General features: G+C 41.2%; 1 protein-coding gene and 1 long non-coding RNA gene across 5 annotated transcripts in view; one reads left to right on the forward strand and one right to left on the reverse strand.

Annotated features, from left to right (window-relative positions):
* LOC120058215 (signal transducer and activator of transcription 4-like) overlaps positions 1 to 18455 on the reverse strand; it is a 32393-nt gene extending 13938 nt beyond the window's left edge. For 3 of the 4 annotated variants that reach the window (XM_039006708.1, XM_039006709.1, XM_039006707.1), the window contains exons 1-8: positions 17912 to 18455; positions 17136 to 17264; positions 16639 to 16774; positions 3989 to 4087; positions 3425 to 3596; positions 2885 to 2970; positions 2147 to 2298; positions 1594 to 1752 (exon numbers count right to left, since the gene is read on the reverse strand). In XM_039006708.1, the coding sequence (XP_038862636.1) occupies positions 1594 to 1752; positions 2147 to 2298; positions 2885 to 2970; positions 3425 to 3596; positions 3989 to 4087; positions 16639 to 16774; positions 17136 to 17264; positions 17912 to 18072 (1094 nt within the window). In that variant the 5' untranslated portion in view covers positions 18073 to 18455. Of the gene's footprint in view, positions 1 to 1593; positions 1753 to 2146; positions 2299 to 2884; positions 2971 to 3424; positions 3597 to 3988; positions 4088 to 16638; positions 16775 to 17135; positions 17265 to 17809 lie in introns of all 4 variants that reach the window. The other variant, XM_039006710.1, reaches the window with a different exon arrangement.
* The window catches only part of LOC120058216, a 35297-nt gene extending 15109 nt beyond the window's left edge, over positions 1 to 20188 (forward strand). Inside the window, exons 2-3 of the long non-coding RNA XR_005477989.1 lie at positions 3921 to 4069; positions 19916 to 20188. This is a non-coding gene — a long non-coding RNA (uncharacterized LOC120058216). The remainder of the gene's footprint in view (positions 1 to 3920; positions 4070 to 19915) is intronic.
* The last annotated feature ends 4516 nt before the right edge of the window (positions 20189 to 24704 follow it).

Genomic DNA, 24704 nt, shown 5'->3' on the forward strand with positions numbered 1-24704 from the left:
CCCACACAAGTGGCTCAGGTAGTGCAGCTCATCCAGGATGGCACATCAATGCGAGCTGTGGCAAGAAGGTTTGCTGTGTCTGTCAGCGTAGTGTCCAGAGCATGGAGGCGCTACCAGGAGACAGGCCAGTACATCAGGAGACGTGGAGGAGGCCGTAGGAGGGCAACAACCCAGCCAGCAGGACCGCTACCTCCGCCTTTGTGCAAGGAGGATTAGGAGGAGCACTGCCAGAGCCCTGCAAAATGACCTCCAGCAGGCCACAAATGTGCATGTGTCTGCTCAAACGGTCAGAAACAGACTCCATGAGGGTGGTATGAGGGCCCGACGTCCAAAAGGTGGGGGTTGTGCTTACAGCCCAACACCGTGCAGGACGTTTGGCATTTGCCAGAGAACACCAAGATTGGCAAATTCGCCACTGGCGCCCTGTGCTCTTCACAGATGAAAGCAGGTTCACACGCACATGTGACAGACGTGACAGAGTCTGGAGACGCCGTGGAGAACGTTCTGCTGCCTGCAACATCCTCCAGCATGACAAGTTTGGCGGTGGGTCAGTCATGGTGTGGGGTGGCATTTCTTTGGGGGGCCGCACAGCCCTCCATGTGCTCGCCAGAGGTAGCCTGACTGCCATTAGGTACCGAGATGAGATCCTCAGACCCCTTGTGAGACCATATGCTGGTGCGATTGGCCCTGGGTTCTTTCTAATGCAAGACAATGCTAGACTTCATGTGGCTGGAGTGTGTCAGCAGTTCCTGCAAGAGGAAGGCATTGATGCTATGGACTGGCCCGCCCGTTCCCCAGACCTGAATCCAATTGAGCACATCTGGGACAACATGTCTCGCTCCATCCACCAACGCCACGTTGCACCACAGACTGTCCAGGAGTTGGCGGATGCTTTAGTCCAGGTCTGGGAGGAGATCCCTCAGGAGACCATCCGCCACCTCATCAGGAGCATGCCCAGGCGTTGTAGGGAGGTCATACAGGCACGTGGATGCCACACACACTACTGAGCCTCATTTTGACTTGTTTTAAGGACATTACATCAAAGTTGGATCAGCCTGTAGTGTGGTTTTCCACTTTAATTTTGAGTGTGACTCCAAATCCAGACCTCCATGGGTTGATAAATTTGATTTCCATTGATAATTTGTGTGATTTTGTAGTCAGCACATTCAACTATGTAAAGAAAAAAGTATTTAATAAGAATGTTTCATTCATTCAGATCTAGGATGTGTTATTTTAGTGTTCCCTTTATTTTTTTGAGCAGTGTAAGTCAAGTCCATTTCCCTGTCAACAAGACCATTAATGCTTCCCTATGCGTCCAGTTTTTTGGATAATTATTTTGTGATGGATATTTTATAAATTTTTTGTATTTACAAGTGTAGTTGCATCTTAAAGTTTGCAGGCCTTACATTTACGTTCAGCCTTTCTAAATTCACTTTAAGGCACAAGTGTGGTCATTTAACCAAAGCGAGACTGGCAGACAGTTTATGCTTTGTTTTAACTGGTGCCGCTGACTCTAAAGTAGTCTGACATATGCATTTAGTTAGATTAGGTAGGTATTTGACCAGAGGTGTGTGGTTTTGTTGAGGTTAGTACCTTTTGATGAGGTGGTCGATGAGGTATTTGACCTGCTCCTCCAGCTGCGGTCTCTGCAAGGAGATGGGGTCGCTCGCATAGGTCACCTTCAGGATAAGATCTCCCAGTTTGTCCAGCTGACGTTTCGTCTGGAACAGACTCTGGGCTGTTAGAGTAAACCTGTGAGAGAGAGGGGTCCCAAGTTACTGTATTTTACGATAGAGTTATGAGTTAAGAACAGTGTCTCGGGGGCCTGATTGGTGTCACGCTTTTTCTCCATCCCTAGCAAACACAGCTGATTAATCAAATTGCATTCTAAACTGAAGATCATGATTAGGTGAATTTTGGAGTCAGGTGTGTTAGCTGGGGCAAAACTGTGACACCCAATCAGGCCCCTGAGGACTGGAATTGTCCAACCCTTAAGTGATAGCAAAGCTGATCTGAAAATGACTGATACTGGGGATTTAAACTAGGGCGTGTGTGTGTGTTCAGTGTCTTTTTTATTAGGGCTTTTACTAGTGTGTGTGTACACTATATATGTGCATGCATGCATTCCTGCACATGTGTGTTTTACCAGTTCTGGAGCTGGTCCAGTCCAGTGAGCAGTGGGCCACCTATACAGTTGATCTGCTGCCTGCGTTTCCACTCCATCAGCTCTGGGTTCAGCTGGGAGGCTATCAGAGCGTCAATCTCTTTTATCACGTCACTCATTTTAGACAGGTTCTCCTGTGGCGGAACAATAAAATCTCAATGCTGGTCCGGTCTGCTGTGTGGCTCAGTTGGCAAGCGCATGGTGCGAGCAACGCCAGGGTTGTGGGTTCGATTCCCACTGGGGCCAATCCATATGATTGTGTATGCACCAATTGATGTAAGTAGTATAAGCCCGAAGCAAATTCAATTAACATTCTTTGATATCGTAACTCACTGAACCGTTTTGCAGTGTTAAATCAAACTTGCAGTATTGTGCTTGATGCCTCGGTGCTCTCCACATGTCACAGGCCCCAAAAAAGGAAAGTCTTTAACAATCGTATCTATATACTGTAGATAACTATTCATAGAGTTGTATAGACTTAAACTGCATCAGGCAGCAATTGCATAAGTACCTAACACAGTTATAAATGACAAATGGTGGCACCAATTCAAATAAAACGCACATTCACTCCCAGATAAGGGATCGCAGATAAGGGCTTTGACTGTTTACACGCTTCACAGGAAGCTTATAGTAACAACCAGAGAGTAAAAAAGGTGCAGCTGACAAACATAGCGGATTGCTGGTTTATCTAAATGTATGTGTGTTACAGTGTCCCCACACCTTCCTCTTAAAGTCCAGGTTGTTGAGAATCTCCTGCAGTCGGGTCACTTCCTGTTTCATCCCCTCGGTGTTCCTGTCCGCCGGATCTGAGGGACACAAACACATCTAATATGACAGCGTGGGGGGGAAACTGTGGTAACACTTTAAAGGGGCAATCTGGGATTTGTATGTACATTTTTAGACTTTCAAATGAATGCAGTATAGCCATTGATTATTGAAGAATATAACAAAAAGGTGGGGTGATCCCTATGTTGTTTTTCAAATCCCAAATTGCACATTTTAAGCCTATATGCTCACGATAAGTATTACAACGCATTATAACCACATAATGCATTATACCTGCAGGGCTTAAGTAAAGTCTTACCCTTAGTTATTCAATAATTCCACCACATCAGGCCACCAGAGGGCAAGGCACAGCTATTGCCATATTACTTACAGCTATCCGATATTATATGCTCGCTATCAAATCATCTCAGATCTTAGGGGATTCCATAGGGGATAGGAGCTGGAAGTTGATTTCAGATTGGCCATATAGCTGACCTCGAGACTGGATAGTTTTGAAGCGGCAGTCAAAGTCATCTTGCATGTCCTCTAGACATTTCACTGCCTGGTCCAGCATCTGCACATTACTCCTGATCACTGCCACCCTGTTGTCCATGTTCTTCTGTCTCTCAAAGGCCACGGAATTCTGCAAAGACTTCTCCAACGGGCCCTGTCAAGAAGATATTGAGGTTAACCACACACACATGTAGGACCTTATATTTGAGCCAGTTTCCTACAGCAGGAAAATAATCCTGCAGCAACAGGATGTGAATTATTATGTGGATTATAATTAATGGGGTCAATACATTTTTCGTAAAGGATAATGACAAACTTTTGAAGCCTTTTAAACCTCAAATACACTAGAAGTTTAACATTTCCTGCATTGCGGGAAAGTTCTCCAGCAACAGGGTGATCAAATTAAGATGCTACATCTGTATGCACACAGGCCTTTCTGTTGCACTTTAGTCTAAACTCTTCCTGCCTCTTTTCCCAGGTATTTTGAGGAAAGAAAGATAAGAGGGGAAAATCATGGAGGTTTCCTGGTGACATAGAGTGACAGACCTGTTCCTGTATGTTGGCTGACGCGATGATACGACGCTCCTCTCTGAGGCTAGTGGAGATGACCCTGGCCATGAGCAGAGGGTAGACTTTGTATTTTATCTGAAACACACACACACACAATATTTGAATCTCTTAGCGAAACTGCTAATGTGTTGGGTTGACAGTCGCTGGACCTGGGTTTGAGTTCTGGTGCGGGCTAACACCCTGAATTCGCTGCAATATTATGCTACTGCTCTCTACACCGCTTGACATATGCAGGCCCCTGCCTGCATGCGAGCTAAACCCAGTCCCACTGAAACCGTGTTGATTCAACAAGTTTGTGCCCAGTAGAAGTGCAATGTAATTTGTCAACGTATTTAACTTACTGTTGTTTTGAGGGTAACATTAAAACCACAGGATTATATCATGGTAACCCATTTTCAACATAGACAAACCTTATAAAATATGTTGAATTTGTACCTTTAAAACAACGTCAGATCTTTAACGTTATATCCACTATCAGAAGAAAAATATATATACACTGCTCAAAAAAATAAAGGAAACACTTAAACAACACAATGTAACTCCAAGTCAATCACACTTCTGTGAAATCAAACTGTCCACTTAGGAAGCAACACTGATTGACAATACATTTCACATGCTGTTGTGCAAATGGAATAGACAAAAGGTGGAAATTATAGGCAATTAGCAAGACACCCCCAAAAAAGGAGTGATTCTGCAGGTGGTGACCACAGACCACTTCTCAGTTCCTATGCTTCCTGGCTGATGTTTTGGTCACTTTTGAATGCTGGTGGTGCTTTCACTCTAGTGGTAGCATGAGACGGAGTCTACAACCCACACAAGTGGCTCAGGTAGTGCAGCTCATCCAGGATGGCACATCAATGCGAGCTGTGGCAAGAAGGGGTTTGCTGTGTCTGTCAGCGTAGTGTCCAGAGCATGGAGGCGCTACCAGGAGACAGGCCAGTACATCAGGAGACGTGGAGGAGGCCGTAGGAGGGCAACAACCCAGCAGCAGGACCGCTACCTCCGCCTTTGTGCAAGGAGGAGCACTGCCAGAGCCCTGCAAAATGACCTCCAGCAGGCCACAAATGTGCATTGCTAATTGCCTATAATTTCCACCTTTTGTCTATTCCATTTGCACAACAGCATGTGAAATGTATTGTCAATCAGTGTTGCTTCCTAAGTGGACAGTTTGATTTCACAGAAGTGTGATTGACTTGGAGTTACATTGTGTTGTTTAAGTATTCCCTTTATTTTTTTGAGCAATATATATATAGAGGCTGGGCAGCACCTCCTACTGGAGAATTGATCCATCTACAGCTACCCTTTGGTCTCCCATCCAGGATTTTAATCAAACCCAGCCTTGCTTAGCTATTTTTGTCACTGACTAATACCAATGCACTATAGAGAGAATGATTGTGGAGCAATCTCCAGATAAAAACTAAGTAGATTTACTGTTGCTATCGAAGTCATGCCAAAGGGTAGGTTTAACAGAGCAAATGAAATGTGACCATACTTTATCACTCAAATATCAATGATTCTATTTAGGACTAAATGTCATCAACAGCTATTGTTTAAAAAAAAAAAATGTTTTTACAACACATAGGCCTAGTGTTTCAAGCTCTGATCGATTTAAAATTGTAGGATATTGAATTGTATAACATTACTTTTATAGTTTCAGTAACCTCAATATGGCCATGGATGTGTTACTCATTTTAAGGTTGAACGTTAGATGACTTAATATTATTGTATTGTGTTTGGTTGACATTTGAATGAGATATCTTCTGCTTGGCTAGTGCCATCTGTACCATTGACTAGCTTTAATTTCAGTTTGTTTTCAAATTAATTTGAAAATTAGTTTGATTCACATCACCATCTCAACCAAAAATCGAACTTAAAGAATAGGGCTAAACCAGTTGCTCAGATGGACAGCAGTAGATACATCTCCTTAAAATGTTGATATTTGGTTGCGTTGTAAACCAAACACAATTCAATAATATTAAGTCATCTAACATTCAACCTTAAAATGAGTAGCACATCCATGGCCATATTGAGGTTACTGAAACAATAAAAGTAATGTTATGTAGTCATATAAAAGCGTGCATGTTCACGATAGCATGCATAGAGTGTCGCAGGTCTGTGGAGATCTTCACAATTGCTGTAATATGCGTAGAATCTGGAACGGCATTGATCACTTGCACCATGTACTTTTAACGTAATCTCAACTGCAATCCAGGTCATTTGGTTCTGCTATTAGATTAAGCACAGTGGACAACACAATCTGTTGTATAAATAAACAACATATCTGACATCGTATTCCCATTTGAACTTTGATGTGCTTTTTTTTATTTTTTTAATGGGCAAAAGCCCAGTTTTAGACATTTGGGTGACAACTAAGCCAAAAAATCTGACATTGTTTTTCCATTGGAATTTGCTTGTCCTTTTAAAAAGATGGTTGAAAGCATGGTGATAGCACATTGGAAATTCAACTAACTTTTGGCTGTCTTTTTGAGTGGGTGAATATAGGTTGTAATCTCATTGATCAATGACTCAACCAAATATTATTCATGTTGAAATGACGTGGTGTGCCCAGTGGGTCTCTGTTTGATCTGGAAATACGGTCCGGAGGCTCTGTACGGAGGGTGTGACGCAATTGTGGAGCATGAAGAGCCTTTTAGATTTGCCCTACTTTCTCCTTAGAATGTATAGTGTATTGACCAATAAGGAAGTATTTAACTTCAAAGGGGTTTTTCCCAGACACTGTACATCCTTGAGTAACCTGAACCCACTGTACTGTCATTGCTCTCCACCGTGTCGTAGAATTACAACATGTTAATCACATTCCTCTTATATAAGAATGTAATCCTATAATAGTACTCACTTTTTTTAAACAATTTGTAGAGGCAACAGAACAGAGTTCTTAGAACTCTCATGTGTCGGTGTGAAGAGAGAGAAGCCTCAGATTTAACGTTGACAGTAGATTTACGATGGCTTGGTGATAAGACAACATTCCATGATTAGTGTGTGTGCCTGTCTGTCGGTGCCAGGGAGACCCAACGTCCAGTTTTTTTAAAGGAAAGGACCTAGTAGTGTCTGTTGCATTAGTATTCCTGTATAAGCAAGCAGTAAATGAACTAGAGACAGATATTTGGTGCCATGTAAATCTTGATGTGTGTTGCATGAGAGCACAATGTACCTTTGTATACATTCTCTTATCTGTGAAATGTCATGAACATTCAAGAGGATGGACTTTGCTATAAAATGCTGTGGCTTAGACCTGCTGGTTGGGCTCTCAACGAATCACCTACGGGTGGGTCGTTGACAAGCCCCTTTACTGCAGTAATTAAATAATAATGTTTGATTGTTTTGAGGAAGTCTAAAATGGTCTTTGATTAGAATAATTCCAAGTATCAGGTCTGCCATCAGCAAAAACCAAAGTCTACTATGACAGTGCGAACAAGGAGACATTTACTGTAAAAAGACCAGGCCTACATGGGCCGTGTTCATTAGGCACAAAATGTAAGAAAGAGGGAAACAGGGAGGTATTAGCTGAACTTATTCAATATGAAATGCTTGTTTTGCTACAGTGTATCCTAACGAACAAAACCATGAATGGACTTGCCCTCTGTACCCCTTAATTTGTTCCTTTCGTTAGCTTTAGCGGTCTCTGTGATCTGAACCCAGTTCTGTACAAAACGTGTCTCAAACACCTTGCCATATTTTATCTGGTTTTGCAAAATGCCGCAGATTCTCTCAAGGCATCTGTGACAAAACGGAAAGTTTTGATGTGAACATGTGAAACCTGATTTCTCTTTCAGTCTTTGTCTGTGACCAATGACAGGAGGGTGATTCAGTCTTGAAAACCCACGCAATACCCTTTAAATCATCACAATGACAACTACAGCACAAACAACGTCAGCTCAACAGTGTAATTCAGCCTACTGTATTCAGAGAAAGACAGTAAAACCCCCATCTATCATCCCTCTGACTTTGTTAGCTGATCAAGAGAAATCCCCTTAGAAAAATAGGTGCTGAGTGTTTGGCTCTACGAGTGTATGAAAGGCTATCTACAACCTAAAAAGGGTTATTTGGCTGTCCCCGTAGGAGAACCCTTTGAAGAATCCTTTTGGTTTTCAGAGAGGGTTCTAACTAGAAGCAAAAAGGGTTTTACCTGGAACTTGGCTGGGGAGGCAGGTAGCCTAGTGGTTTAGAGCATTGGGCCAGTAGCCAAGATTTTGCTGGTTTGAATCCCCGAGCGGTCTAGGTGAAATATCTGGCACTTAACACTAAATTGCTCCCGTAAGTCGCTCTGGATAAGAGCATCTGCTAAATGACTCAAATCAACAAAAAATGTATTGTCAATGATTCTCTTATGGGGACTGCTGAACCATTTTGTAACCTTTTTTATTTAAGAGTGTAGCTTTAGATGAGACATAAGTGCTGCAATCTTGATTTCCAGTACTAATAGATTTGCATAGTGGGTTGAATGTATTCTTCATTCAGTGGGTCAATGCCATCACAACAAAATGCAATTCAGGTATGAAACATTGGGGAAGGGTTTTTTTGATTCATAAAATGCATTTCCATAGAATTCCCTAAATTGACTGAGTTCAAAAGAACAGACCCCAAACAGTGCTTGTATACCGTCAAGGAACACTCAGCACAAATTGTCTGGAAAGAGATATTTTCCGCCTGTCCTCTGTGCGTCATAGACATTACACCTAAACAACAACAAAATGCACATCGCCAAGCACCACCCTCAAGTCAAACCTCTCGATGTTCGTGCTTCTACTACCTCTGAGAAGCATAACACGATCTGCACACACATGAAATGGAAGTGTGGAAACCACAAGGTTCTGCTGAGGTATGTCTTTCCTACATCAGTTAGTGTAAACACAGAAATATGGCCCCATGCCCATCAACCTCAAACAGCCATTTTCTATTCCTGTTAGTGTTTTAAGGTACAATTCAGAGAATCTAAGAAATATACTACTTAGATTACTACTTAAATATAGTCAATGTCCTGAGAGCTCAGCAAGACTCCGAACATGTTTCTTTGATTCGCCTCAATAGGGTAAGAGGTCAAATTATGACTGGGACAACACTTATCAGTGAAAGAATACTCAGTATGAAGAAGACCAATACACGTGTAAGCCAATCCCTAAAGCTACAAAAAAAAGACATCTATTGTCTTTCACTTCCCTATCCATACTGAACACACACACACTAACAGACTACTCCAGTCATATTCAACTAGTGGACCACCTTCTGGATCCGGAACCAGAATTTTGCTTTTTTGGAACTCAGTCAGGCTTTTAATACTTATACATACACAAAAGTATGTAGACACCCCTTCAAATTAGTGGATTCAGCTATTTCAGCCACACCCATTGCTGACAGGTGTATAAACTCAAGCACACAGCCATGTCAATCTCCATAGACAAACATTGGCAGTAGAATGGTCTTACTGAAGAGCTCAAATTACTTTCAACGTGGAACCGTCGTAGCATGCCACCTTTCCAACAGGTCAGTTTGTCAAATTTCTGCCCTGCTAGAGCTGCCCCGGTCAACTGTAAGTGCTGTTATTGTGAAGTGGCAACGTCTAGGAGCAACAAGGGCTCAGCCGCAAAATTTTAGGCCACAAGCTCACAGAATGGGACCACAGAGTGCTGAAGCGTGTAAAAATCTTTCCAGAAGGGAAATCTGACGTTCTAGACGATTCTGAGCCTTCCACTTTGTGGCAACAGATTGGAGAAGGTCCTTTCTTGTTTCAGCATGACAATGCCCCCGTGCACAAAGCGAGGTCCGTACCGAACTGGTTGTCGAGATCGGTGTGCAATAACTTGACTGGCTTGCACAGAGCACTGACCTTAAAAACCCCTTTGGGATGAATTGGAACGCAGTCAGCGAGCCAGGCCTAATCGCCCAACATCAGTGCCCGACCTCATTAATGCTCGTGGCTGAATGGAAGCAAGTCCCCACAGCAAATGTTCCAACATCTACTGGAAAGCCTTCCCAGAAGAGTGGAGGCTGTTATAGCGGCAAAGGGGGGGGGACCAACTCCATATTAATGCCCATGATTTTGCAATGAGGTGTTCGACGAACAGGTGTCCACATACTTTCGGTAATGTGGTGTACTTCCCCAGAGTCAGATGGACTAATGGATACCATTTGTATGTCTCTACATCCAGTATGAAGTAAGTTAGAGGTAGTTTTGTGAGCCAGTGCTTACTAGCGTTGGCACAGCTGTTCCCATAGACTTCCAGCCATTACGCTAGACAGCAACTTCCTTCAAACTGCACGCAGAAACATAAAATGGTATCCATGAGTTCATCGGACTCTGGGGAAGTAGATAAAGGGCTTCATTGCCAAAATCCTGAAGTATCCCTTTAACTTACAGCTGCTGAGAGTTGTAATAGTAGAATGCACAAGGATCAATTTCGAAATTTGGTAGGGCATGGGCAGTTTTCCTCTTGTTATGTCATTCACTGACAGACCTTAGATATTTTTTACCTATCAGAAATGTCCACTTTATCAACTACTGGCCATGTTAGCTAGATGGGTTAGTTAGGCTAACCAGCCATCTAAATATTGTAGTTATCATGGGCAGATTACGTGCCCAGGGGCTTCGACCCCGAGAGGATCCCCATTGACTCAGGTATCATAACAGACATAAGACATGGCAAAATGTGTAAAATTGCAGGGAATGAGCTTTAAAACGGCAAAATGTTCTCTCCGCCAACAAGAGGGGTAGGAACGGTTTGAACAGTTCGGATCGCATAGGTTGAGTTTGTTACTAAGCTGATAAACAACAATATCCATCCAGACCTTTGCCATCTAGGGGATGTGTGACCAGACATTTTCAAATAGTAGTTGATTAACCGTGGACTACACAGTGCCACTCCCCATTAGCAGGAAGTTATGGATTGGTTGTACTAGGTCTGGTGGTCACGAAATTGTCAGCCGGTGAATGTCAAGCAAATAACTGTCGGTCTCACGGTAATTGACCGTTAATTAACAAACACATTTAGCATCTCCTGGCTTCCACACATGGCCTGGCCTACAAGCCACTGATACTGACCTTTGGAACATCTAAATTTGAAAAAGTCTAATAAATCCATTTCTTTTAGACCGGTCTAAAGAAGCATGATAAGAAAATGTAGTCTATTTCAGAAGAACAGAATAGCATACTCTGAGTTGTCCTTATGTTAGGTCCTGATCTGACTATGCCAAATGGCTGTTGGCTACACTAGTTCATTTAGCAGACACGATTTGCTTAGAATTCCGTGGCATTATTTTATAGTAGGAAGAATACAATTGAACAAAGCTGAATAAAATAGGATGTTTTCGCCAAACGATTTGAGGGAGTGTGCACATGTGACTATTCTGTGTTGAGCGGTTAAGAAATAGGTATTCTTATATGCTTAATTTAGAGTTATTAATGTAACTTTAATTGTCCTACAAATGTTGGGCTATATGTTTAGATTTTTAATACATTGTAAGTCTGCATGATGATTTGAAAAAAGGTGCTAGAAAGACATGAGCTCTGCTTTGTTTTTTTTGCACAGGTTGTACACACTACATCAGTCTCTCATTCACAATTTGACAAGCACTTGATAATGCCTAGAATTTCACAGCGGCATCTCCTTTGTGTGGCCGTAATGCACCCTAAAAAAACAAAAAAAAACATGCCTTTTGTGGCCAGTGGCTGTTGTGCCCTTCTCCTCAAGTGCTGCGCACTCCATCACGTGATCAGGTCTTTCTCGCAGGCTACAAGTGAAGACAGACACATCGGGGAGGCAACTGCTCACGTCCTTATCCAATTCCAAGATGCATATTGAAGATATTGGAAAAAGAGTCCACATTTACTTTTCGTCAGCCAACAAGACGAGTAGGCCTAACAAACAGCAAAAGCACTATCCTATGTCAATCTACTGTCCCCCATAGTACAAAGGTTGACCTATTCTATTCTCTGCAAGAAATAAAGGGCATTATCACTTTTATACAATGGGTTATCAACATGTTAAAATAATGATCAACATATTTTGATATTTTTTTAAAAATTTGATTAATTTATTCATACTATTTCATCCTTCCACAAGATCCTTCCATCCAGTATACTTCTGGCCCCTCTTTGGACACTGTGTTAACTAACCTCCAGACGAGCTTCAATGCCATACAACTCTCCTTCCGTGGCCTCCAACTGCTCTTAAACGCAAGTTAAACTAAATGCATGCTATTCAACCGATCATTGCCCGCACCTGCTCGCCCGTCCAGCATCACTACTCTGGACGGCTCGGACTTAGAATACATGGACAACTACAAATACCTAGGTGTCTGGTTAGACTGTAAACTCTCCTTCCTGACTCACATTAAGCATCTCCAATCCAAAATTAAATCTAGAATCGGCTTCCTATATCGCAACAAAGCATCCTTCACTCATGCTGCCAAACATACCCTCGTAAAACTGACCATCCTACCGATACCTCGACTTCATGGATGTCATCTATAAAATAGCCTCCAACACTCTACTCAACAAACTGGATGCAGTCTATCACAGTGCCATCCATTTTGTCACCAAAGCCCCATACACTACCCACCATTGCGACCTGTACGCTCTCGTTGGTTGGCCCTCGCTTCATTTACATTTACATTTTTAGTCATTTAGCAGACGCTCTTATCCAGAGCGACTTACAGTAGAGTGCATACATTTTATTACATTTACATACTGAGACAAGGATATCCCTACCGGCCAAACCCTCCCTAACCCGGACGACGCTATGCCAATTGTGCGTCGCCCCACGGACCTCCCGGTTGCGGCCGGCTGCGACAGAGCCTGGGCGCGAACCCAGAGACTCTGGTGGCGCAGCTAGCACTGCAATGCAGTGCCCTCGACCACTGCGCCACCCGGGAGGCTTCATACTCGTCGCCAAACCCACTGGCTACCGGTTACCTACAAGTCTCTGCTAGGTAAAGCCCCGCCTTATCTCAGCTCACTGGTCACCATAGCAGCACCACTCGTAGCACGCGCTCCAGCAGGTATATCTCACTGGTCACCCCCAAAGCTAATTCCTCCTTTGGTCGTCTTTCCTTCCAGTTCTCTGCTGCCAATGATTGGAACGAACTGCAAACATCTCTGAAGCTGGAAACACTTATCTCCCTGACTAGCTTTAAGCACCAGCTGTCAGAGCAGCTCGCAGATTACTGCACATAGGCTATCTATAAATTAGCCCCAGCAACTACCTCTTCCCCTACTGCATTTATTTATTTATTTTACTCCTTTGCACCCCATTATTTCTACTTTGCACATTCTTCCACTGCAAATCTACCATTCCAGTGTTTTACTTGCTATATTGTATTTACCTCGCCACCATGGCCTTTTTTTGCCTTTACCTGCCTTATCTCACCTCATTTGCTCACCTTGTATATAGACTTATTTTTCTACTGTATTATTGACTGTATGTTTTGTTTATTCCATGTGTAACTCTGTGTTGTCGTATGTGTCAAATTGCTATGCTTTATCTTGGCCAGGTCGCAGTTGCAAATGAGAACTTGTTCTCAACTAGCCTACCTGGTTAAATAAAGGTGAAATATATATATATTTTTTTTTAAATAGTCACGACACAAATCTAGATTTGCTAGATGCGACCCAGTCGTTCTATATGTTCCATTGCCATACTGGCTGGCAACGTTCTTGTCCCTTGCTTACTAGCTAGCCAACTACGGCTAACTTACAGTCATGTCAAACAGTTCAGACAGAATAACCGTAGCTGCATTTGTTTAAGCTGTTTTCTAGTGACATTTATTTGGATACATCCATAACAATGAGCTAATGAGACAATTTCGCCTGGCATGGAAAATGTGCTCGCTCATTAGGACACTGTTGTTCAGAGGAGCTAGCCAACAACAGCTAACACAATAACTTCAAACTGAAGCTGGAATGACTGCAAACTAGCTGCACCTTTTTTTAATTGACATTTCTTTGTGTGTGTATATATATATATATCCATAAAAATTATGCCAGCGGATTCATGATTTCGACTGGCTGAGAAACGCTGCCTGCCTCTTTCTCGTCCCGACCCCTACACGTTCATTACATTACTATGGGACAGTTGGAGATCGAATTTGAATATTGAAAAATAAAAAATCTAAATGTCGGAAAGACAGACAGTAAGATTTATACAAATCTCTCGCTATTAAACTAAATGTTAGTCTAAAAGAAATGTGAGATAATGTCGAGATGCTTTTTATAGCGGAGATCAATTTTAAACTTCCCTTACTGGGCTGATGAGACAGTGGATTGTGCAGTCAGATGGAAAAGAGTAAATAGGCATTTTAACCTCATAGATTTAGCCGGTGGTAACTTGTGGAATAGACACCAGTTAGAATGCACTTTTAACCAATCAGCATTCAGGATTAGACCCACCCGTTGTATAAAATGTTGATAAACTATTAGGCTATTTCTTCACATTATAAGCACATGGTAGGATGCTATAAGCGTGAATATTCCATTAGCGGAAAACACCATTATGATATGCAATTATGCACGTAATGCTTTTATTATAAATGTGCATTTTTATGGTGAAAATTATCTTCCCCAAACTTGAAACTCACATGCTGCTTATGTATGCCAGTTATCTGCTTTACAAGGGGTGTAGAGCCTAACTGTGCTTAATTTTAATAAGTTATTTGGCCACTTTAGTTGTGATACAAACCTTATTGAAACATATAGAACTATGAGCAAGGCTACATTGTTTCTTATGCTAGGCATCATTCACAAGTGATAGGCTAATATTGTCACCCATCAGACTATTCTTGATTTAATCTTGTCTTTACATATACTAAATCATAAATTTGTGAATTTTGTTTTGACTTAGAATGGACCATTATCATGCACCTGTATCAAAAAACAGGGGCAGCAGAAAACAATAAGTCATCTATGCACTTAAATAGTGAATGGAAGACGCTTTTCCCCGTGGTTTATTTTCATGCCAGCCAGGTAAGCTATACTCCTGTAAATATAAGCAATGTGCTTAATATTAGGAAAGTTGAAAAATAAATATAGTAGGCCTAGCCTATAGAAAGCGGATCCTCTTTTTAGTCGAGGCAATCAGTTCTCACGCAATTGCATAGCCTATTGAAAGGTTGCGCAACATGAGCGCTCATGTGTGTTTGATTCGATATTCCATTGCATTTGCATTGATGTCAGAGTGATTAGAGGGACAACAGAGCGCTGAGTACCTAGAGCGCTGAGTACCAGGGAGTTAGCAAGTTTGGTAGGCTACTAATGACCATCAGCAGCGTCAGAGGTTGGAGAAGCCTAATTACCGTGACTGAAGGGTCACGTGGAATTTGACTGCCTCGTAAACGCCGGGGTGTGGCGGTAATACGGTCACCGCAACAGCCCTAGGTTGTACTAAATCACCTCAATGCTTGAATGCATCAATTTCAAGGAGAGACTTATCAATGTTGGATATGCATGGTGTATGGTAGGCTGGCAAACTGATTTAGCGCAGCATTCAGTCGGGTTTTAACTAGGTTAGGTGTATGCAGGGCTCTAAAGTATGACCATTTTGGTCGCATATGCGCCTAAGTAATTTGCTGTGCCACCTGGAATTTTATTTTGAGAGTACTAGTGGGACTACAAAAATATATCACCCAGGATAATTCTTGCTACAATTAGGCTTCGCTGTACCGCTGCCACTGAGTGCCATACACCACGGTCCCGGACACAGCAATCAATTGCACTTACAGGCCTACGGCTAGCCAATCAATTAGCTCAAATTACAGTGTCTGCAGCTTCCTCGAGCACACAGCAAACTTTATACTGTGAGATTTCTCAACTTTTAAAACTATGACTAGAGAGACCGTCAACGAATAGAGCAAATAGCTGCTGTTTTTATGAGTGAGTTCATATTTTTATTTTTATTCAGCACCGTCAACACTTTTTGAAGCCATAAAATGTGCTTCCTGTACTTGCACTTCAACCAGAACTGCAATGAATGAGTAGTTGAGTGTAGGCTTGTATTGTTATTATTAGCGGAGGGATGGTGAGAGGCGGACCCTCTGCTGCTCTCTCCCCCCATCCGCTGAACCTGACCATCAGATGCAGGCACTATCAGTCCAGTAAAACATTTTTTAATAATAATTATTTACATGTATGCTCACTCAAGTAATACAATGGAGCCATTACCGGTGTGATCATATACCTCAAGTTTTGAAAGAATTAAAAAACTAACTTGCCAACAACATTGGCAGGGCATTTCAAGCATAGCCAATATGCAGTGATAATGTATTGGGCTTATTGCCTACTGCACAAACCTCATCGCTACTGAACTGTTTTTAAGTGTAAACTAATCGGAACAGTGGATTTCAGCATGCAGGCATTTGTATCAACATTTTAGCTTTTTATAATAAACAATGTATTTGAAGGGTTATTCGTTTCTAGGGCACAGCATGTGCTTCAAACGTAGCTAGAATTCATATAGGCCCAATAAAGGCCTAAATCAATGTACAAATCCGCTTTTCTGATGCTCCTGAATGTTATGTTGTGCGCCTAATTTTAAGTTGGAAGCACCAGTGCTACCAATTATTTTTTGGGTTGTTTTTGCCCTGGGTGTATGGTATTGTAAGGGAGGTTGTTGTGGCACCTGCAACTGCTTGTTGATGTTCTTCAGGTTGTGTCTTTGTAGGAAGTTCTGTTCCTGAGAATACTGCCTGTCCAACTGAGACAGGAGATTGCTGAGGAGAACTGTCGCCATGGACTCATGGTTTGCGGCCATATCCCTGAAAAGGGGGGGGGGGGGGGGGGGGGGGGGGGGGGGGGGGGGGGGGGTATAAAAAGGTGATGTTTTGCACCAGATTTAGCTGACAGATAATCTACAGCTGCAGTCTCCCCGGGTGAACATATAAAACATTATGTACAAACAGACATTTTAAAAACAGAGATCAGGGACATAGCTGTGGGACCTGATAATATTTGTAAAGTACCCATCAAAAAATAAATATTGCACACAGCCCAGTTAATGCACCTATTGAGATTAAGACACAGTATTCCAGTGTTGTAGTGTAATATTTTGACACTCCAAACCAAATGCATACATGTGTGCAAACACACATTCACAGACACCCATACAGACACACTCACCAGTCCTGGCTTTCAATCCAGTCAGAAAGCACCTGCCGAATACCCATAGGGAAGCTGTCATCATAAAGGTAGTCCACCTGCTCCAGGTATTTGAACTCGAGCTGTTGAATTTGTTTCCATTGACTCATTCTGTGGTACGATGCCAACACAAAAGCATATTAAAAACGCAAAAATAAATTAAACTTCTGAGAGGGTCATTGAAGGAGCAGTGCTTTTAGAATTAAACTTATTTTTGTCCAGATAAGTAATAGTTTATGATTGTGCTATTTTTGAACAGTCTACACATTATAAAACTGTGCTGCATATTGTGTTTCATTTACGTATCAAATCAAAACTTCATTTGCCACATGGGCCGAATTCAACAAGTGTAGACTTTACCGTGAAATGCTTACTTACAAGCCAGTTCAAGGAGAATAAAATATTTACCAAGTAGGCCAAAATAAAAAGTAACACAATAAGAATAACAATAACGAGGCTATATACAGGGGGCACCGGTGCCGAGTCAGTGTGCAGGGGTACAGGCTAGTTGAGGTAATCTGTACATGTAGATGGACGCGAAGTTACTATGCATAGGTAACAAACAAACAAACAAACAAACAGCGAGTATCAGCAGTGTTACCATCACTTCCGACTTCTTGTAATTCACATTTTACAGCAGCATTAGCTTTTCTTACCTTTATTTCTGTAGCAGACCAGGATTTAAAAAAATGTATACTATAGTCATTGACTATCAAAACATAATTGTTTGTGAGACGTCACTGTTTGTGAAAGCTTACATGTGACTTTCGACTCGGTGCTCCACCACATAAATATCCACCGTACACAAGTCATGAGATTGTTTTTCAGTTGTTTCCTCTTGAAGCCTTCGTGAATTCCGACCAGAGACTTCTTTTACGATGATCGTCACGAAATAGGCCTGCCTTACAGGTTTTGTCATCTTCCTCCCACACAACCTGGTCTCAGAGCATTTCTTATTATTCTGTACATAAACCCGTTTCTTATGATGTGTTCGATTTCATATGATTGCGAAAAGACAGGTGTACGGATGGTTGTATAACAAAAATGTCTAGCAACCCAAAGGTTGAAAGTTCAAATCTTATCACGGTCAACTTTAGCATTTTAGCTAATTAGCGACTTTTCAACTACTTACTACTTTTTAGTTACTTTGCAACTACTTAGCATGTTAGCTAACCCTAACCTTAACTCTTTTAGAAAACCCTTTACCTAACCTTAACCCCTTAACCTAACTCCTAAATTTAACATTAATCTTAACCCGTAGCCTAGCTAACGTTAGCGAGCTAACTAACAGAATGGAGTGTTTCTGGAAGTGGGCGTGTGTGGATCATCAGCAATGCTTGTAACTATTAGCTTTACACAAATCATTATTCTTCAAGTTAAAAATAAAGGTGTCATTGTATGCTGATGATTAATGTTTTCTTTTAAATCCACAATTTGGATCCCTCTACAGCCTCATAGAGGATCTAGATAACTTTTATAACCTCTGGATTACAACCAAATTATGATAAATGTACTATATTAGTATTGGATCACTAAAAAACACAACTTTTACATTACCGTGTAGTTTACCAATAAAATGGTCTGATGGCGATGTGGACATACTCAGTAAACATATCCCAAAATGAATAAATTCTCACTCCAATACATTTTAATAGAAAGTTAGCAAAAATAGATAAGATCTTGCTACCATGGATAGGAAAATACCTGTCTATTTGTGGAAAAATCACCCTGATTAACTCTTTAATCATATCCCAGTTTATCTGTTTTCTTATGATCTTGCCTACACCTAACGAAGTTACTTAAAATTGAATATTTTATCCTCATATAATTTATTTGGAACGGCAAGCCAGACAAAATTAAACGTGCCTATTTATATAATGAATATGAATTCGGAGGGCAGAAATTCTTACATATTAAAGCATTAGACCTATCACTAAAGTCTTCAGTCATAAAAGCAGTTGTATTTGATTCCGAACTGGCTCTCTAGCAAATTAGTAAGAATGTCTCACCCTATGTTCAAGAAAGGCCTTTTTCCCTTTATTCAGATTACAACCTCTCACTTTAAGTTATTTGAAAAGGAAATCATCTACCAAATATCGATATTTTAAAACAAGCCATAGAAAGTTGGTTGCAATTTCAATTTAATCCACAAAAAAAAAACATAACAAACAATACAACAAATATTGTGGTTAAACTCAAATATACTAATAGATTATTTTTTTGAAATTTGAAAAAGGAAGAATGTTTGTAAATGTTATCATAAATTGGACTGGTGGAGTTGTCACACATGTAGCTTACAAAAATATATGGAAATGTCTGCTCTATGGAAACGTCTGCTCTACCCAAAATTACAACCAACTAATTGCAGCATTACCGCAGAAATGGAAGAGGGAAAAAGTAGGGAACATGTCTGTCGGCCCTGTCTTAACGACCATAATTGGTTAAAGAAAATTGTGATACATAAAAAAGTATACCAGTTTCATTTAAGGACCAAAAATTGACTGCTGTTCCATATAGAGGATGCATGTCAATGATGAGAGTCAACACAATAAGCAAAATATTCCCAAATATGCAACTTGTCACGCCTGCTCTCCCTCCCTAGTGCTCCAGGGCGCCAGGCTGCCCTTCATTACTGTGGAAGGACCACCAGAGGGCAGGCTGGGCTCACGGATAGTAGCCCAACAAGGCATGGGAGACAAGGTAACCAGAGGCAATTAAGCACAGCTGACGGTACTAATGAGATATTCTCCTTCCCCTATAAGAGAGAGTATGGAACCCGCAGAGGAGGGGGAAAAACTATCTCTGGAAGATGGCCACCGAGACTGAGGAGCTATCCATGAAGAACCACTAAGATGATGACAATCCTGTGACTTTTGTTGTAGTTTAAAGATAATCGTATTATGTTCCTGTTTGATCTGGAGAAGAAGATGTATGTTTTTTCCTTGGGAGATTTTCAATGATTATGTTGGAGTGTTTGTGTTGACCAAATGCCCTCAATAGAGAACTTGTTCAATCAAGAAAACCTACTCCTGACTCGTTTATTCCACCTTTCCGCTTTAGAGTGACGCCCAATTACTTGGTCTGCTCACATTACGCACACCTGTCACCATCATTACGCGCAGCAGCGCTCATTGGACTCACCTGGACTCCTTCCCTTTGTTGATTGCCCCGTCTATAACTGTCTGCTCCCATTTGTTCCTTGTGTCTGCATTAATGTTATGTGTTCATGTCCAGACGCTGTCCTGTCCTGTTCCATGTCCGTTGCCATTAAATGTTCCCTCCCTGTACCTGCTTCTCGTCTCTACCAGCGTTGATCCTTACACAACTATCATAACAAGCCTACTGTACCAAAAACAGTCAAATGTAACTATAATCATTTTTAAAGGTGGAGATGTTTAAATTGTCCCTTGACAATGATTTTATGTTTTAAAGTTAATTTCCTGCAATTCTATACATTTTACCATGGGGTGGAGAGAATAATTTGCACGGGGTGGAGATCATTTGTTGCAGTTTTAAAGCAAACTTCCAGAAATTCTAGGTCTCAAGGGACCCTACTTTGAGCCAATGACACGTCTTTTGGACATCAACATTCTAACAGTCCAATAAATCAATTCCATATATGCTATTGGACAAATAATCCCTTGATTGTGTTTATGAAGGTCTTAGGTAACAGAATACGATTATTATTATTCTTAAAACGAGTTTTTATTATGTACTGTATATGTAAACTCCCTCCCACACAAAAATACAGAATTTCAAGTGTTGAATACATTTTATTTGTGGAGTGCCATTGTACAACTATGAAACAAAAAGTATGTGCGTTGAAACACAGTAACAGCTTCTTACAATGACAAAACAAATATAAATACCATAATTCAGCAAGACATGGTCCCGTGAATCGAACCCTCCATGGCGTTGCACACAACATGCTCTACCGACATACTTAACACAGTTTACTGATATTTACAATTTGTAAAGCAAAGTAAATTATTAGTGTATCCTTCATTGTGACAGATACCTCTGAAGAGACACATCCAAGAACATCACTGAAAACTAAAGTAATCTAATGAACTACACTACTGCTACTACTAGTACATCATGAAAAACACTAAAAATTATAAATTACTGCAATGACATTTATTTCAATTTTGAAATATACAGTGCCTAGTGAAAGTCTATGGCATCAACACTTGGGGCGGCAGGTAGCCTAGTGTTTAGAGCGTTGGGCCAGTAACCAAAAGTGTTGCTAGATTGAATCCCCGAGTTGACATGGTAAAAATCTGTCATTCTACCCCTGAACAAGGCTGTTCCACTGTTCCTAGACCGTCATTGTAAATAAAAATGTGTTCTTAACTGACTTGCCTAGTTAAATAAAAACTAATTCACAGTGGAACAATGATTAATTTTCAAGCAACAACAACGAAGAAAGCAAAGTCATGCTAATCTTACGCAAAACAGCATCTGCTGTCTCAACACTTGTGCAGTATTTGCAATTAATTTTGAGCAAAGTCCCACCCAAGGATCTCCCCCAAGTTTGGTTGGGTAAAGCGAGTCCATGATGAGTTCTTGCCGTCTGGTTGTCCAACTATACCACACCACAATGGGATCTCTTTGAAATTGTGACGGCAGCTCATGGTGACATTCTCTCCATCCAGTGTGAATTGAGGTCTGTTGGTGGGCACACCAGCAAGCACATGTATAATTATTCATGATCTATTTCATGTTATTACACATTTTCTTGTTCCACTATGAAACAAATATGTTTTGTAATTACACGTGCTGAAAGTCGTCTGTGAATTACCATGTTAATAATGCCAAACATGTAACTACACAGGGCCACGTAGTCCCAGGGTTGATATGATGTTGATATGTGGATCTTAATAAACTGCAACCTGGTAACAACACTTGCAACAAGGCACACATTGCCATTAACCACTAGTCTATTTACGCACCAGTGTGTCAATCTACTGTAAGTAACATAATTAAAAAATCCCCATCAAAATCTTAAATTTAAGATAGAAATACCTATTTTTTGCTGAGCTACGTCTTAATCCTCCCTATACGCCTATGGCGGCCTTCCGCATCTGCGGTGGAAGGTGGCTGAGCTACTGCGGTACTTGTCAGACCATGAGACATCCCAAAAATCGGTATTCTCACAAAAACATCTGTAGCGTCCGAACAAACTAATGTGACTGTGGAAAGGGGAGATTCGCAAGAACACAATGGTGTTCTCTGTTTTGCTCTATGACCCCACAAGTGTCAGGACTTGTCTGGTAACCGGTATCCGTTTAAAACATTTATGGGTGTACGGAGGTAGTTGTGCCTACCCAAAATAAAAGGGTTAAATACAGTGCATTCGAAAAGTATTCCGCCCTGGACTTTTTCCACATCTTGTTACGTTACTGCCTTATTCCAAAATGGATAAAATCATTTCCCCCCTCATTAATCTACATACAATACCCCATAATGACAAAGTGAAAACAGGTTTGTATACATTTTTGCTATTTTTTAAATTTATTTTTACATATTTACATAAGTATTTACATAAGTATTCAGACCCTTTGCTATGAGACTCAAAATTGAGCTCAGGTGCATCCTGTTTCTATTGATCATCCTTGAGATGTTTCTACAACTTGATTGGAGTCCACCTGTGGTAAATTCAATTGATTGGATATGTTTTAGAAAGGCACACACCTGTCTATATAAGGTCCCACAGTTGACAGTGCATGTCAGAGCAAAACCCAAGCCATGAGGTTGAATGAATTCTCCAAGACATGATTGTGTCGAAGCACAGATCTGGGGAAGGGTAGCAAAACATTTCTGCAGCATTGAAGGAACCCAAGAACAGTGGCCTCCATCATTCTTAAATGGAAGACGTTTGGAACCACCATGACACTTTCTAGAGCTGGCTGCTCAGCCAAACTGAGCAATGGGGGAGGTAACCAAGAACCCGATGGTTACTCTGACAGAGCTCCAGAGTACCTCAGTGGAGATGTGAGAACCTTCGAGAAGGACAACCATCTTTGTAGCACTCCACCAATCAGGCCTTTATGGTAGAGTGGCCAGACGGAAGCCACTCCTCAGTAAAAGGCACATGACAGCCCGCTTGGAGTTTGCATAAAGGCATCTAAAGGACTATCAGATTCTCGGGTCTGATTAAACCAAGATTGAACTCTTTGGCCTGAATGCCAAGCGTCACTTCTGGAGGAAACCTGGCACCATTCCTACGGGGAAACATGGTGATGGCAGCATCATGCTGTGGGGATTTCTTTCAGTGGAAGGGACTTGGAGACCAGTCAGGATCGAAGGGAAAGATGAACAGAGCAAAGTACAGAGAGATCCTTGATGAAAATCTGCTCCAGAGCACGCAGGACCTTAGACTGGGACAATGGTTCACATTCCAACAGGACAGCAACCCTAACACAGCCAAGACAACGCAGGAGTGGCTTCGGGACAAGTCTCTGATTGTCCTTGAGTGGCCCAGCCAGAGCCCGGACTTGAACCATATCGAACATCTCTGGAGAGACCTGAAAATAGCTGTGCAGCGACGCTTCCCAACCTGACATAGCTTAAGATAATCTTCAGAGAAGAATGGGAGAAACTCTTCAAATACAGGTGTGCCAAGCTTGTAGCGTCATATCCAAGAAGACTCGAGGCTATAATCGCTGCCAAAGGTGCTTCAACAAAGTACTGAGTAAAGGGTCTGAATACTTATGTAAATGTAATATTGTAAAATATAGGGGATTGGAAATTATGCAGACAATTTCATTGACGGAAGCCACAATTTACCTGCAATATTAAAGCTTATCTACCCCCTAAAAAACATATTAATAATAAATACTGGTAAATCAATTACATTTTGAATTGTAATCTACTGTATTTATTGAGTTTCTGATCTGCTATTCAATCCAACCATTAAGGTAGTTTATTCAACTGATATCTAATTTTCTGCTCACAAACCTTTTCACCACTAACTACCTATTGTCCCTCTGTAACTTAATAGTATCACATTTTGATGTGTCTGTTTCGAGAGTCCCAACAACACTTTGTTTTCTCTGGGGATTTTATCGGATTGGTTCCCAATTGTTCATTGAAAACACAAGACTGGACACATTTCAGACTCATTCTGAGAAAATGACATTAACATTTAGGAAAAGAACTAAGCAAACGTTGTAGGGTGCACCCATTGTGTAATGACAGCTGTCTTTCCACTAGATGGCCCTTATACCAAGTAAAAACATTTATTGTGAAGTTGAGAATTTGAGCTTGGACACTTGATGCAATCATCCCTTTCCTCCCATACATACATTCATATCAATTTTCAACTACATAGTGAAAGATTAAATTACATTTTTTGAATGTAGCTTATTCTGAATCTACCCTCGCCCAACAGGAGATAGAAACAGATGCGATTTGATAGTAGCCTTTGTATTGTACACAGTTTGTGAGAAAAGAGAGGGAAAATTATTCAGTAAAATAATCTAGAATTTGATCAATTATCAGATCCATCTGTGTATTAGATGTCAATTCCTGAAGTAGAAAGTAGTTGTT

Source organism: Salvelinus namaycush, chromosome 13 (assembly GCF_016432855.1).
Source record: "Salvelinus namaycush isolate Seneca chromosome 13, SaNama_1.0, whole genome shotgun sequence".
Classification (NCBI taxonomy): domain Eukaryota; kingdom Metazoa; phylum Chordata; class Actinopteri; order Salmoniformes; family Salmonidae; genus Salvelinus; species Salvelinus namaycush.